This window comes from Lepidochelys olivacea (genome assembly GCF_965140295.1).
Source record: "Lepidochelys olivacea isolate rLepOli2 genome assembly, chromosome: 12".
In the NCBI taxonomy this organism is placed as follows: Eukaryota; Metazoa; Chordata; order Testudines; family Cheloniidae; genus Lepidochelys; species Lepidochelys olivacea.
Genome location: NC_140422.1, coordinates 5,520,201 through 5,535,051, shown reverse-complemented (window position 1 = coordinate 5,535,051; position 14,851 = coordinate 5,520,201). Strand labels below are relative to the sequence as shown.

At 58.0% G+C, this 14,851-nt stretch overlaps 1 protein-coding gene across 2 annotated transcripts; it reads left to right on the top strand.

Annotated features, from left to right (window-relative positions):
- Positions 1 to 2,863: 2,863 nt before the first annotated feature.
- On the top strand, positions 2,864 to 13,009 carry TPPP3 (tubulin polymerization promoting protein family member 3). 2 transcript variants are annotated; one of them, XM_084644646.1, is made up of 4 exons: positions 2,864 to 3,149; positions 7,571 to 7,764; positions 10,259 to 10,412; positions 11,432 to 13,009. In XM_084644646.1, exons 2-4 carry the CDS (start codon positions 7,577 to 7,579, stop codon positions 11,618 to 11,620), a joined length of 531 nt encoding a protein of 176 aa, XP_084500772.1. In that variant the 5' UTR covers positions 2,864 to 3,149; positions 7,571 to 7,576; the 3' UTR covers positions 11,621 to 13,009. The 2 variants fall into 2 exon arrangements, with proteins under 2 accessions (XP_084500772.1, XP_084500771.1); XM_084644645.1 differs by lacking the exon at positions 2,864 to 3,149 and adding an exon at positions 6,543 to 6,786.
- Positions 13,010 to 14,851: the final 1,842 nt, after the last annotated feature.

The window sequence follows — 14,851 nt, the reverse complement described above, 5'->3', positions numbered from 1 at the left end:
CACCCCTGGATGCCTCTAAGAGGCAATACTTCCCCTCTTGCAAGCACTGAGTCTGTGTTTGGAAAAGAAAACTTTTAATAAAAGTAGGGTGACCAGATGTCCCGATTTTATAGACAGTCCCGATATTTTTTTATATAATTTTTTTTATATAAGTTTTTATATAAGCGCCTATTACCCCCCCACTCCTGTTCTGATTTTTCACACTTGCTGTCTGGTCACCCTAACTAAAAGGGGAAGGAATCCAGCATTAATTTGGGAAATCCCCACAAGCATTATTCGAAAACATATGACCATGAGCAGAACACCCACCCCAGAGTACAGTGGGCAGTGTCCTTTCCCTCAGTCTCTCACCTTGTGGTGTGAAAGGCCGACAAACACATGGCCCTTTAACACGCCACTCCCCTCTCCCTCCACCGCTCCCTACTCCCAGTTGTTGTCTTTGATCAGCAACCACCCGGAGTTCCGAGGTTGGGGAAGGAAAGGCCTCAGCGGCTGCACCATCACTCTCCATTGCTTGCTCCACCGCCGGCTGCTCTGGTGTCATTCACTCTGCCACTGCCTTCTCTACTGCGGCCTCTGAGATGTCTTGAGGACCCAGCACGTAACAGCTCCCCGTGATTTCAGCTGTTCGCGGGGGAGCCTCATCCTTAGTGCAGGCTGGGCAGCCTCTCTCACCAGAGCCACTGTCCCACAAGCAGGTCTAAGGCTTACCGCTTAGACCAGGTTATCGCTGATTTCAGCTACAACGAAAGACTCTTAATTGGGGTCTTAATCAGCTCTGTCCTTAAACAGGGGAGAGGGGGGGTGGGTCAAGTGGTGTCTAGGGCCCATAGAGCCCGCAGGACAAGGCAAAACCACCCGTCCTCACCCTCTCTTATCTCCACTGGGCTTTGGCACCCCTCCTCCCTGCCGAGTTAGTGCACTTCAGTCGAGTGAGAACCCCTCAGCCAGGGCCTGCCAAGCAGAATTGTACCAATTGTTGTGTGAATACAGGGGCTGCAACGTGTACCCGTTCTGCTGCCCCTTTGTTCACACAACAAGGTTGACACTTTATTACCCCTGCACCCAATAACAAAGTGACTTGCAATCCAGCGTCAGCCAAAAGAGATCGTTTGGCCGCACAGCTGTGCACCAAGGCAGAGCAGACAATGCAGACAAGGTCAGTTCCTGAAGTCCTTTCCCCAGCTCATCACTAGTTATCCGGGGAGAGCTCATTCAGACCCCGCTTACAGTAGAGTGTAGGAATTGGGTAGTATCCCTTTAACTATTCTGCGGGTCTGCCGGTGGCCCTCACTGTCTTCTATGTTTCAGCCTCAGAACCCTGTCAGAGCAGCTGTGTTTGTGTAACTAGGCTTGTGTATAGTTCATAAACATGGTTATTTGGACTGCACTGTGGCCGTGTGGTTCCTTTATATTACATACGTGCTGACACAACACCTACCCACAGTACGCTGTACGCAACAAGTGCCTACACCCTCGTGAACCCACATGTGTACACGCCGCGTTCCCAGTCCAACTGGGCCCCCATCTGCAACATGTACCAAGATCCAGTGTTCCCCAACCAATACAGACCGTGTTCCCAGCTTCAGGACGCACGAACACCCAAACATGGCATGTCCCCAGCCCCCTTGGCAACCTGACACACCGTGTTCCCAGCCTCTGGGCATGCCCACCACTTTCCCCTGCCCCCCGTTACCAATATGCATTGCACCTACAGACGTTCTGTCGCCCAGCACATCTGTGCACCAACCCCCATGTACCCCTGTTCCCTTGCACTCAAGGGCAGCAGGTACCCAGCTCCTGTCCCCATATGAATAGCTGCTCTGTACTTGGCCCCATACACACTTGGTCTCGAGCCCCTGGGCACCCCAGGGCCACACACACTGTATCCAGCCCTGTCCTCCTGGGGCGCAGCTATGCTTTGTGTCCCATCCTTACTGCCTGCGCTGGGCCTTTTGCATGGGGAGTGCCGTTCTGTTGTGCTCAGTGAGCTGTAGAATGGCCCCATGGGGCTCCAGGACTGCCCCAGCCGATGTGCTCCATTTCCAGGTTTTGTCCGTCTGCCAGCCCTGCCGGGTGCTCCTGGAGAGGAGAGGAGAGTTGTGCTGGGCTTGCTCCTCCTCATATATTAGCCCCAGTAACAAGGGCTCTGTGCGGGGAACCTACTTAATAATCCCATTGTGCCGATGCCTGGACGAGACTATACTAGACTCCCTGCACTGCCCCTATAGCGGGGTGGCCAAACTTACTGACCCTCCAAGCCGCATGCGACAATCTTTAGAAGTTCGAGAGCCAGGGAGTGCCTGCTGGGGCTTGGGGCTTCAGCCCTGCCTGCCCTGGGACTAGGGCTTTAAATGGTGCCCTCCCCACTCTCAGCAGGCACCAGTCATCTCTGGCAGAAGCCCCCAGCCCCACCAACTCGCCCAGGGCAGAAGCCCTCCCTGAGCCTCCCCGGCGACCAGTCTGGGAGGCAGAGAATGGAAGGGAGGGGCGTGGGGAGCGCCGCGAGCCGCCCTTTAACTGGGAAAGAGCCACATGCAGCTCACAAGCTGCAGTCTGGCCACCCCGGCCCTCCAGGGATAGCCCTTCGGCGAGGGTACCAGCCGCCTAGCTCCTCTGACAGGCGCGGCCTGCAGGGCTGCTCCCACACCCCCCTTCCAGGCAGAGCTGCACATGCCCTTGGGTTCTGGTCCAGCAATGCTGCTGACGAAGGCGGCGCCTGTCCCTGACACCTGGCCCCTGCCTGCCCTTCCACCATCCCTCACCGGTAGCCAGCAAAGCCAGAGCCGAGGGAGAGGATCTGCAAGCCCGTCCCCCTCCCAGCGGCAGTGAGACGCAAATGGACCACTGGGCTCTGCTCCAGCAGGCTGGCTGGAGGCTGGCAGAGGACCCTTTCCTGCCCCAGCCGGAGGCGCTTTGGCACTGCAGGCGGGAGGGAGCGCAGCTCTTCGCCGTGACCTTGGTCACCCTCCTGCATGAGACCAGGACTGTTACGCGCCCGGGCTGTTTAGCAGGCTGTCTCTATGGCTACCGGAATAAACAGCAGATAAGAGCACGGCCGCCTCCAAGCAGCACTGCAGTCTGGAGACCAGGAGGGAGCCGGGCTTCTCCGGGTAGCCTGCCACAGCTCAGCAGAGGCAGTTCAGGCGGTAAGTCAGCGAAGCAGCAACCTGATGGGCTGCTTCTGCAGGAGGAGAAGGAGGGGGGTGCGGGCTGGCTGGCAACGGCGGGGGGGGACGCTTGCTCGGTGCACTGGCTGCCTGGATTGGCATCACTGAATGGTGGCGAATTCCCCCCATCTGGGGGCGCAGAGCAGGGAAGCGAGCTGGCCTGCATGCCCAGGGGACTATGCCTGTGGGAAAGCCCCGGCCTGACGTGCAGGGATGGAGGGAGCAGGGCTGGAGCTCATCTGCAGCGGCCTGCGTGTGCTGCTTCCAGGGACTTAGCTCAGAAGCCAGCTCCCTTGGGTGAAAAGGAGGGACACGCCCTGCAGAGCAGGCTGGCTGGCTGCTCCCACAGACCAGCTTTGGAGATGGGGTGCTCGCCCCCCGGCACCTCCCGCAGCATCGGGGCTGCCTTCAGTGCACCACATGGAGCAAACCACGGCACCCCGCGTGGGACCAGAACAAGGAAATGCCCACGACAGACACACTGCAGTGCACCCCTCCCCCACGCATCACCCCCGGCCACACCCAGACCCTGCATACACCTGCACCTTCCCCTCGGCCCTTGCACACGTTCCCCCCCAGCACTGCATGTGTGCACCCCTCCGTGCACTCACCCCTGCACACACGCTGAGGTCACGGCCCACACGTGTGCCCCGTGCAAACCGCAGCAGCGATGCTTAGCGCTTTTCATCCCCGGGTCCCAAAGCACTTTACAAAAGAAGGGACGTACCCAAACTCCATTTCACAGCTGGGGAAACTGAGACCAGAGATGAGAGATGGGGGGAGGGATAGCTCAGTGGTTTGAGCATTGGCCTGCTAAACCCAGGGTTGTGAGTTCAATCCTTGAGGGGGCCATTTAGGGATCTGGGGCAAAAATTGGGGCTTGGTCCTGCTTTGAGCAGGGGGGTGGACTAGATGACCTCCTGAGGTCCCTTCCAACCCTGAGATTCTATGATTCTATGAGCCAGGATCACCCAGCAGGACAATGGCAGAGCCAGGAACAGGACCCTAGCTCCCAGTACTGCACCTGATCCACTAGCAGGCTTCCCGCACACAAACATGAGCACAGGCCCTAAGACCTGCCCCGGGGCGTGGTGGCCTGTGTTGCTCTGGGGCCTGCCGTCCCCCACCCCCTTATGCCTCTGTGAATTCACTGAGCGCTCCCTGGAGTGGGCGTGACCCTGCGTGGTGCCTCTCTCAGGGCGGGGCACTGCATCCCACTCGGCTCAGTATTGTCACACAGTGTCTGCAGTGCTCAGGGAGACAGAGATAAGTAGGTTTGTGTCCTGCTGGCAGCTTCCTCCTCTTACCACCTTCCCCTCCATGCAATCCCTATGCCCCTGCTAGTCCACAGACCCACGGCTGCATGTGCGCTCACAGCCTGGAAAGGGGGACGGTCAGATTAGTTGTAGACGCTCCTGACCCGAGTGCTGGTGTGACTGGCCTAGGGAGCAAGGATCTCTCCACCAACAGCAGATACAGCCTGGCAGCAGCAGGCCTCACATTGCCCCCTGCCAACCCTCCGACCCCTCACTCCCACACTGTCCTGCCCCTGGAGGGACTCCTCCTGGCAGGGATGTTGGCATGGGCAGTCTCTGGGGCCCTGTCGGTCCTGGCTAGCTCAGGGCTAATTGTGATAGTGAAAGAGAAGGCAGAGCCAGAAAGGGTGGCTTCGTGGTATATCAGGTGTGAAATAGCAGGTTATGATCCCTGGCAAAACAGGGCCCAATCCTGGCCCAGAAGACCAGCTCTTCCCAGGTGCTGCGTGTAGCTTCCAGGCTAGTCTGCTCAGCACAGACGGCAGAGCCCATGGCACTGTGCAGGAGACCCGGGGGTTGGACTAGCTGCCCTGTCCCCGTCCCTGTTGTGAACAGGGAGCTGCAGGCTGGCGAGTGGGCCCCCGGCTTGCAGGAAGCCGCATTGCAGTGGGGCTGGGTGGGGAGAATGTGTCCATTAGCCAAACTGTGGCCATCAACTCGGTTCAGTAAGACCAAAGTTGCCTGAGCCAAGGAGAGGAGCATGTTTGTTAGGCCCGCTTCCTGGGAGAGAGAGACTCAGTGCCAAGAGCCTTCTCTGGTCCCAGCCGCTGTGGGAACCTGGCTCCCTTTGGCTGCAACATGCTGCTTTGCTGGCAGGTTACGCACACGCTGATTAATGGCCTGCAGCTGTTTCTGCTGCAGCAGGCCCGAGTGGATTCCCATTGGGAAGGCCAGATGCTATGAACTCCTTCCCTGTGCCCTGGCAGGAGTGCCCCAGATCCGCCAGGCGCCTGAAAATAGACAAGATGGGGAGTACCACAACTCCTGAGCGTGGCCACGAGGCCCTGCCCCGGATCTTGGGCACGGCTGTTGGCATGTCAGTGTCTCTCTGTATGCGTGTGTGCCCATGTGTGTACATACATGTGTGTGTCTCTGAGGCTGTGAGTGTCTTTATGTGCCAGCCTAGGCTTTGTCCCCTGCAATTCCCCCATTGCCAGCCTCAGGGCAGCTGCCCTGATGGGGGCCTTGGTGCTGCCAGGCTGCCTGGGGCGTGAGAAGACATGATGCCGCCTGGAGCCCTGGTTCTAGCAGCCCTGCAGGGGAATCAAGGCCCATGTGGCTGTCTGGACTGCTATGCAGTGCAGTTGTAGCTGTGCCGGTCCCCAGGTATTTGAGAGACAAGGTGTGTGATGTAGGATCTTTAATAGCTGGGACGCCGGGAGTACCTTTCCCAGACCTGAAGACAAGCTTGGTGTGGCTCCCAAGCTTGTTCCCGCAACAACCAAAGTTGGCCCAATAACAGCTATGACCTCACCCGCCCTGTCGCTCTGGCTCCGTCTGGACCGAGTGGATATGCTCGTAGTCCAGCCACGCCATGCCTCCCGCAGCAACGGCTCCAAGCAGCACAGCCCTCCCTAGCAACGGTCGCCAGGCAGCACAAACTCTGGCCACGCCAGCAGACAAGCCCACACGCCTGTTTTTGTTTAATGTCAGACTGTAACTAGGGCCCAGGGCTGGGCCATCCCCCCAGCCCAGCCCAGCCCAGCCCAGCCCAGGCCAGGCCGGGTGACTCTGCCCTGTGGCTGGGTGTGTCCAGGGGCCTGGAAGAGAGCAGGAGTGGGGTGGGGCGTGGAGCTGGGAGCTTGCTGGGTTAAGGCTTTTCAAAACTGACCAGTGCCACTGGCTCCTCAGCTGGCGACAGCTTAAAGGGTCCCGAGGCGGAGAAGGTGCTGCCCCCTCATCTGTAAACCAGGCCCCTGTACGGCGTCCCAGGCTGGGCCCCCAGAACCCCTAGTCCCTGGTGCAAGGCTTGGCCCTGGCCCCCAGTGACAGACCTGCAGGTGCTGAAGTACTTTGCCCGGCTGTGACCGTTTTGATGCACTGTGGTCCCCCAATGCCCCTTTCACACAGGATGAGGCGCTTGCTCTGTTCCCACTCACCTGCACACTGCCTCTGCTCCCTGCGCGGTGACAGCTGGATTTGCCGCACGGAGGGCACGCCATAGGCAGAGCGGAGCTGCTGGGGCCAGTGCATGACGAGCGCCCAGCCCCACCCAGTGCCAGCCCCGAAGGAGGTGACGGGATGACCTGAAGATGCTGACCTGTGCTTTGCTAATGCACGGAGCCAGCGGCATTGAGAAGGTGGGCCAGGCCTGTGAGAATCAGAGTGGCCAGGGAGTTGGAGGTGGCTGGCCGCAGGCTCTGTGAAAAGTGAAGGGGAGTGGCCTGGTGTTAACGGCTAAGAGGCGGGTGGCCATTGTGGAGTGCCGGCCGGTTGTTCCTCCCCTGCTCATGGCACTGAGGGGCTGCCTTCCGAGAGGCTGATCAGGCAAAACATGTCTCTTTAGCGCAACCGGTTTAGTTGTGAAAAAGCCTATTGGTGACAGCTTTCCAGGGGGTTAACAGACGTAGGAGGCAGGCGTGGAGGGGCCTGTGCCAAAGGGAGAGTATAACCTGATATTGAGCAGAAACGCTGATCAGCCAGTGCAGCGCTGGCTGAAGGAGGAGGAAAAGAGGCAGTGTTAAATCTGTCTCCATACACTGGGCCAACACTCCCAGACCAGCACTGCCAATGCCCCTCTCTCCTGACCCACAGTGCCAGCCTTGGGGCCCATACACAGCTCCGTCAACGCTCCCAGGTCCCGACCCGCAGCCCCTCTGCTATTCTAGCCCTGGGACCCACATGCACGGAGCTCTACAAGCCCCACAAGCCTGACCTTCAGCTCCCGCTGCTATCCTCATCCTCAGCTGCCCACTTCCACGTCTGCTGGTGCGGCTTCGTCGTGATGGGGCTAGGCTTTTGTGGGAGGCAGCAGTAAAAGGGGTGGTGCAGGGTGCAGGGGTGCACAGATGGCACGCACAGTATCTGGTGTGACTGCTGGAGTTTGCGTAGTAACTGGATCCATTTCTCCTCTGACTACCAAAGGTCAGCATGGCTGGAAGCACTGATGGGGCAGCTCTGCAAGCGAGCTTCCGGAAGTTTGCAATCTATGGAGACACCAAAGCTACAGGGCAAGAAATGACTGGGAAAAACTGGGCCAAACTGTGCAAGGAGTGTAAAGTAATGGACGGCAAAGGGGTCACCGGCACGGACGTCGACATCGTCTTCTCCAAAGTGAAGTAAGTGGCTCCCTTGCGTCCCTTCCCTAGAGCCTGCTCTACATCAGTGGCGTGGCTCTTGGAGCTTCGCAGGGCCAGCATCGCCAGGCCACTCAGTTCTGTGTGCTGCCCGCTGGGTCACCCATGGGCACACTCCCAGGTCATTCATTTCAGCCCCCTCCAGCCCTGTCAGACTCTGTGTGGAGCTTAGAGGAGCCTGGCATCCAGGACAGAGTTTCTTGTATAGCAGCTACTGGCCTCCGGACAACCCTCCCCACATTTATTCATTGATATTTGCAGCACATTGCTGCACATTGTTACATGGCTGCTTAGCTTTCATACACAGAGATACACACACACGTCTTTAGCCCTCGTTGTTGAAAAGGGCCTTGCCTATGGGACCCGAGTGTAACAGATGCAGTGACGTCTGAGTCTCACACGTCCCTGAAACCATGGCGCCAAGAGCTGTAACCTAAACTGGCTATTTCAATATACACGTGAATGATTGCATTGCTGATCATTTGAGCAGAACCAGTCAGCTCGCAGGCTTATCCCACCCACCCAACCTGCCCCTCGCACCTTCCCAGGGCCAAAAGTCCCAGCTTTGCCCTGACAAGGTCGGTGGGGCAGTTTCTCGCTCCCCATTAAGAAATCGATGGCATCCTGACACCTGGAAGTTTGGGGCAACAAGTTGAGACTATAAAGAAGGTGGGGGCTGCTGGATTAGTCATTGGCACGTCGGATTCTGTAGGAGCCTTGATTTAAATGGTATCTGAGGCTGCTGCAGAACACCCGGAATCCGCCGTAGAGTCTGCCAAACCCACAGCGCTTGCAGCGGCGTTTGGGAGCGGCTGTCCAGAGTGTGTGGGGCCTTCGATACAGGTTACTATGTAAAGATGATGCCAGAGGAGCCCTGGGCTAGATCCGCAAAGGGGAATGAGCACTGTGACGCTCAAGGACGCACCCTGCCAGCTAGTGAATCCACAGCCTTGAGTCAGGCGTGCAGGAATGGGGAGAGTTAGGGCTTTTCTACATTTAAAATGCTCCAGCAGAACAGCTATGCCACTCTACCTGCACTGCTGCAGAGCTTCAGTGTAGATGCTACCTGTGCAGATGGGAGGGATTCTTCCGTCAACCTAGTGCTGTCTCCAAAGAGCACTTCACTATGCCATTCAGGGGTGTGGATTTTCACACCCCTGTGCCACGTAGTCGTGCTGACTTAATTGTCTAGTGCAGACAAGGCCTTAGGTGCCTAAAGATGGGATCCACAAAAACCCATATGCTCACCAGGAAGCTGCCTAAGCTAGACAGGAAGGGTAGGAATTCCGGGAATTAGGAGCCTAAGTGTGGGCTGCTCAGAATTCACAGCCATGAAGTTAAGCACCTAAACCAGGTCACTCCTTTCTTGCAAACCAAGCCAGTGCCCCTCCTATAACCAGTAGTCCAGAGGCTGGAGCACTCACCTGGGCTGTGGGATGCCGACTTCAAATCCCCTCTCTGCCTGCTGTGGTCCAAAGCTCCTGTGCCTCCCTGTGGAGTGCCCTAGCCACTGAGGTCTGGGGTGTGCTAGAACCAGGCTCCTGCTGGACCTTGTACCACTTTATGTACAATACTTAAACACTCACTTGAGCAGGGACTTCAACTTGAGTCTCTGCCCTCCCAGCTGCGGGCCCTAACCTCCAGGCTACAGCGCCATTCCCATAGCCTCCAGCAGACCCCCATGAAATCTTACATGATGAGTAAGTCCCTCTCTGCCCTCCCTCCCAGCTGTCCCACCGTTCCCTGGGAACAAGATTCTGCCCATCTCATCACAAAGGAGTTTTTCAGTCTTATAAAGTATTTAACCCTAAATGTTACCAGGCTGCATCGCTGCTGGCTCAGTGCCGCAAGGGTTGGGGATGGGTAGATGGAACAGGGATGTTTGCCCCCGGTCATCTGCCTGGAAACAAGAGCGTGTCCAGTGACACGGCTCTCGCCAGCAAAGGGGTCAATGCCTGCCAGGGCCCGGCTCCTGCAGGCGCATCTTGGACTGCAGTGCCTCACCAGTAGCCCTTCCACATCCACATTGACCCAGGGCTGGATGAGGTCGCACTCTGAGGACAAGGCCTTGACCCGAAGGATTAAAGGTCAATGAGCAAGAACTTCCTGTATCAGTTGGTGTGTCAGTTCTCATGTCTCCTGCAGTCTCAGCCAGAGCTAAGATTCTTCTCTTCTGTCCGAAACTGTTCTGTAGCACAGCTGCCAGGTTCTGCTCAGCTGTGGCTGCATTTCTGGAGGAGAGACCCCTGGGTATCTAAAGCAATTTACATGTCAACTATTTCAGTAACTGGTGCATCAGAGTTTCCTCTTTTCCCTCAAAGACCACCTTCTCTGGGTATCAGGGCTTGTCACCTGGCTCTCCCTGCCACAGCTGGGAATACGAGTGCAATTTGCAAATGCAGCCCTGGTGTCTGTCTTGCAGCAGCTACCATTCTAGCGACGTGTTTGGTCACTCCCCAGCCCTTGTGTCTTGCAGAGGGAAGACAGCCAGAGTCATTAGTTACGAGGAATTCAAAAAGGCCCTAGAGGAGCTGGCCCCAAAGAGGTTTAAGGGCAAGAGCAAGGAGGAAGCATTCGAATCCATCTGCCAACTGGTGGCAGGGAAGGAACCGACCAACGTAGGCGTCACTGTGAGTGATTGCTCTTTTCGGACGCGTAGAGCAGGAGTGTGGGCTCTGTCTGGGGACATGCAGATGCTGCTCTGGGCCACGGGGAGCCCCACAAACGTCACATAGCAAAGCAGCGTGTCCCGGAAGAGGCAGGGATCTGGGAGGGCTGTGACAACTTAAGGGAGAGAATACGGGGCAGGGCCCTGAGCAGTGGGGACAGCAGGGGGTCCAGAGAGTGCATGGGGAATGGAGGTGTCTGGAAAAATGAGGGACAGGGCGGTGGAGTGAGCCAGTGTGATGGTCTATGGGGTATGGACAGGGCAGGGCCTGGGAAGGGCACACAGGGAATGGAGGGGCATGTGGGGGACGGAGGGCCTTGGGAAGGGCATGTGGGGGATGGAGGAGCCTGGGAAGGGCACGTGGGGGATGGAGGGGCCTGGGACAGGTACGTGGGGCACAGAGGGGCCTGGGAAGGGCACGTGGGGGACAGAGGGGCTTGGGAAGGGCATGCGGGGGCCGGAGGGGCCTGAGAAGGGCACGTGGGGGATGGAGGGGCCTGAGACGGGCACGTGGGGGATGAAGGGGCCTGGGAAGGGTATGTGGGGGCCGGAGGGGCCTGGGAAGGGCACGTGGGGGATGGAGGGGCCTGGGAAGGGCACATGGGGCACGGAGGGGCCTGGGAGGGGCACATGGGGGATGGAGGGGCCTGGGAGGGGCACATGGGGGATGGAGGGGCCTGGGACAGGCACGTGGGGGATGGAGGGGCCTGGGAAGGGTACGTGGGGACCTGGAGGGTCCTGGGAAGGGCACGTGGAGGATGGAGGGGCCTGGGAAGGGCACATGGGGCACGGAGGGGCCTGGGAGGGGCATGTGGGGGCCGGAGGGGCCTGGGAGGGGCACGTGGGGGATGGAGGGGCCTGGGACAGGCACGTGGGGGATGAAGGGGGCTTGGGATGGGCACATGGGGGCCGGAGGGGCCTGGGAGGGGCTATAATTACTTCTTTGTGTTTGACTCCCCTGACCTATTTTCTTGCTGACAGAAAGCTGCGACGGGCGGGGCAGTGGACAGGCTGACGGACACCACCAAGTACACGGGCTCGCACAAGGAGCGCTTCGATGAGAGTGGCAAGGGCAAAGGGAAGAGTGGGCGGGAGAACATCGTAGACACCAGTGGTTATGTGGGGGCCTACAAGAATGCTGGCACCTACGATGCAAAAGTGAAGAAATAGGGACAACTGGAAGTGCCACTGACCCTTCCAGGTCCAGGCACCCCACAGCCTCTGGGCCTTCAATCACATCAGCCTTGGGAACTGGCCTTAATGGCACAGGCCTCCTGAGACTGTGCTGGGCCCAGCTCCTAGCCACGGAGCCAAGGCTGACAGGCCTCTTGTCACCAAGGGCTGATGTGATTAGAAACTGACCTGGCCTTGTACTTTGCTCCCAATGTTACATCAACTCCAGATGTATTGTGAGCCGTGTCCCTCCTGCTGGCACTAACGAGACCTTCTCCCCTCTGCGCCCCCGGGGCGCCACGCCCCTCCTGCTGGCACTCACGAGACCTTCTCCCCTGTGCGCCCCCGGAGCGCCACGCCCCTCCTGCTGGCACTCACGAGACCTTCTCCCCTGTGCGCCCCCGGGTCGCCACGCCCCTCCTGCTGGCACTAACGAGACCTTCTCCCCTGTGCGCCCCCGGGGCACCACGCCCCTCCCGCTGGCACTAACGAGACCTTGTCCCCTGTGTGCCCCCGGGGCGCCACGCCCCTCCCGCTGGCACTAACGAGACCTTCTCCCCTGTGCGCCCCCGGGACGCCACGCCCCTCCTGCTGGCACTAACGAGACCTTCTCCCCTCTGCGCCCCCAGGGCGCCATTCCCCTCCTGCTACCTTCTCCCCTGAACCCTCCTAGGCCCTTCTGCTAGCGCTAAGATGCCTTCTCCTCTGTGCCCCTCGCAAGGCCACCACATTCCTCCCACTCGCTACGAGGCCTTCCCTTACTCGTGCCACCGGGTGCCTGCCTGTATCTCTTCCACTAGTGAGGTCTTCTACTCGCTACAGATGCCAATTTCCCTCCTGCTAGTGACAGATGGGCCTGTTCCAACCCTATGTCCCTTCAGCGAAGGCCAGGTCTACACTAGGCTCGTATAACTATGTCGCTCAGGGGTGTAAAAAATCCACCCCTCACCCACAGCAATGCAGTGGCACCGACCTAACCCCCAGCACAGACAGCACTGTCAACGGAAGGGCGTCTCCCATCCGCAGAGCGACTGCCCCTCAGGGCGGTGGGGTCCCCACGCTGATGGGAGAAGCCCTACAGCAGAACAGCTGTACGGTGCCACTTTTAAATGTCGACCTGCCCCAAGTTTAACGACACCTCCTCCCCTCTGGGCACATCAGTCACCAGCGTTACCGCAGCCCCTTCTCCTCAGGGCACTTCACTCGTCAGCATTAATATGATCCTGCATGCGCCTTCCCTGGAGAACTGGCTTGAATTGTGTTTAACTACCACCCTTCGGTCTCCTCAGGCCCCATCCTCAGATGCCTGCCTTCTTGGTGGAGACACAGCCAAAGGCTCCCCTGCTCTGTAACCTGGCTCTGCAATAAACCTCCCCCCGTTTTGTACTCGCGCCCCGTGTGTTTTTTCAGAGGGAAACAATGCAGGCAATTCAGGGCTGAGGCAGAGGAGGCTGGTTTTGACCCAGGATCAGATCAAACAGGCCAGTCAGTCGACTTGGCTCTGAGTCAGACTCTAGGCAGGGAGTGATGTGGGCTTGGCCCAGGTCACCTCATGACTTTGGCAAGCTCCTGGCCACCCATGTGCCCCGATGTTGCCAGAGCAACCGGAGAGACACACAAACATTCAGGCACCTGGCTCCAGCTGCTGCAGTGTTTGCAACCAAACACATGAGCTCCTGGTAACACTCACTGGGAACTGGGTCTTGATTGGAACCATCACATCCCATGGACGTGGTCCAGCATCTGTCCCCCTGCCCCACCACCTTGCTGTGCTTCAGACAGGGCTCTAAAGCCTCTAACACACAGGCTTAAGGCCTAGATCCTCAAAGGCACCTAACTCCCAGGTGCCTAGATACCTGGGGCTAGGGCTCTGGCCTCACACCCACTAAGAGCAGTGCTGGAATTGCTTCCCCAGACTGATGGGTCTATCTCTTCTGAAGTCACAGGTTAGAGGAATCCCAGAGCCACCAGGCCAGAGAGGACAGCAGAGTGGGCCAGAATACTGAGGTCAACAGAGACCAGGCCTTGGGAATACTGTGTGTCTGGGAGCATAGGCACCAACTTCTCCTGGCGCCGGTGGGTGCTCGTGCCCCCCGGCCCCGCCCCGACTCCACCCCCCCCCACCCCCATTCCAAACCCTTCCTCAAAGTCCCTGCCCCAATTCTGCTCCCTCCCTGTCCCTATTGGACTCCTTCCCCAAATCCCCGCCGCAGCCCCGCCTCTTCCCCGCCTCCTCCCCAGAGCACGCCGCATTCCCGCTTGTCCCCCCTCCCTCCCACAGCTTGTTATGCTGTGAAACAGCTGTTTTGTGGCGGCAAGTGCTGGGAGGAGAAGTGGGGAAGGTGCTCTCAGGGGTGAAGGCGGAGGTGAGCTGGGGTGGGGAGCTGCCAGTGGGTGCAGAGCACCCACCAATTTTTCCCCATGGGTGCTCTAGTCCTGGAGCACCCACAGAGTCGGTGCCTATGTCTGGGAGTGATGATGCTCGGCTCTCCCATCTTGTGCCGTCTCATGCCACTGCCTCAGGAAGCCACTGCTGGGCCACAGGACTGATCAGCTTAGAAAAGAGACGACTGAGAGGGGATATGATAAAGGTCTATACAATTATGAATGCTGTAGAGAAAAAGTGTTATTTACCCCTTCACATAACAAAAGAACCAGGGCTCACCTGATGAAATTTATAGACAGCAGAATTAAAACAAACAAAAGGAAGGACTTCTTCACACAACACACAGTCAACCTGTGGAACTTGCTGCCAGGGAATGTTGTGAAGGCCAAAAGTATAACTGGGTTCAAAAAAGAACTAGATAAGTTCATGGAAGATAGGTCCATCAATGGCTATTGGCCAAGATGGTTAAGGACGTTACCCCCGAGTGTCCCTAAATCTCTGACTGCCAGCAGCTGGCCCTGGAGAACAGCAGACGGATCTCTCGATAATTGCTCTGTTCTGTTCGTGCCCTCTGCGCATCTGGCACCAACCGTTGTCGGAAGACAGGATACTGGGATAGATGGACGATTAGTCTGACCCAATATGGCTGGTCTTATATCCCCTTTTCCATGCTTGTGTGCCTTGGAGGAATTCAAGGCATTGAAGCCCTGCTGTACTGAGAAAGCCGCTCCCCTGATGCACCACTTCAGCTCACCTAAACATTTCTCATCTGGATTTTCCCTGCTCATCAAAAATGTGGCCTTAGCTGAGTTATTATTTATTTAGCATCTGAAGTGTGCTAG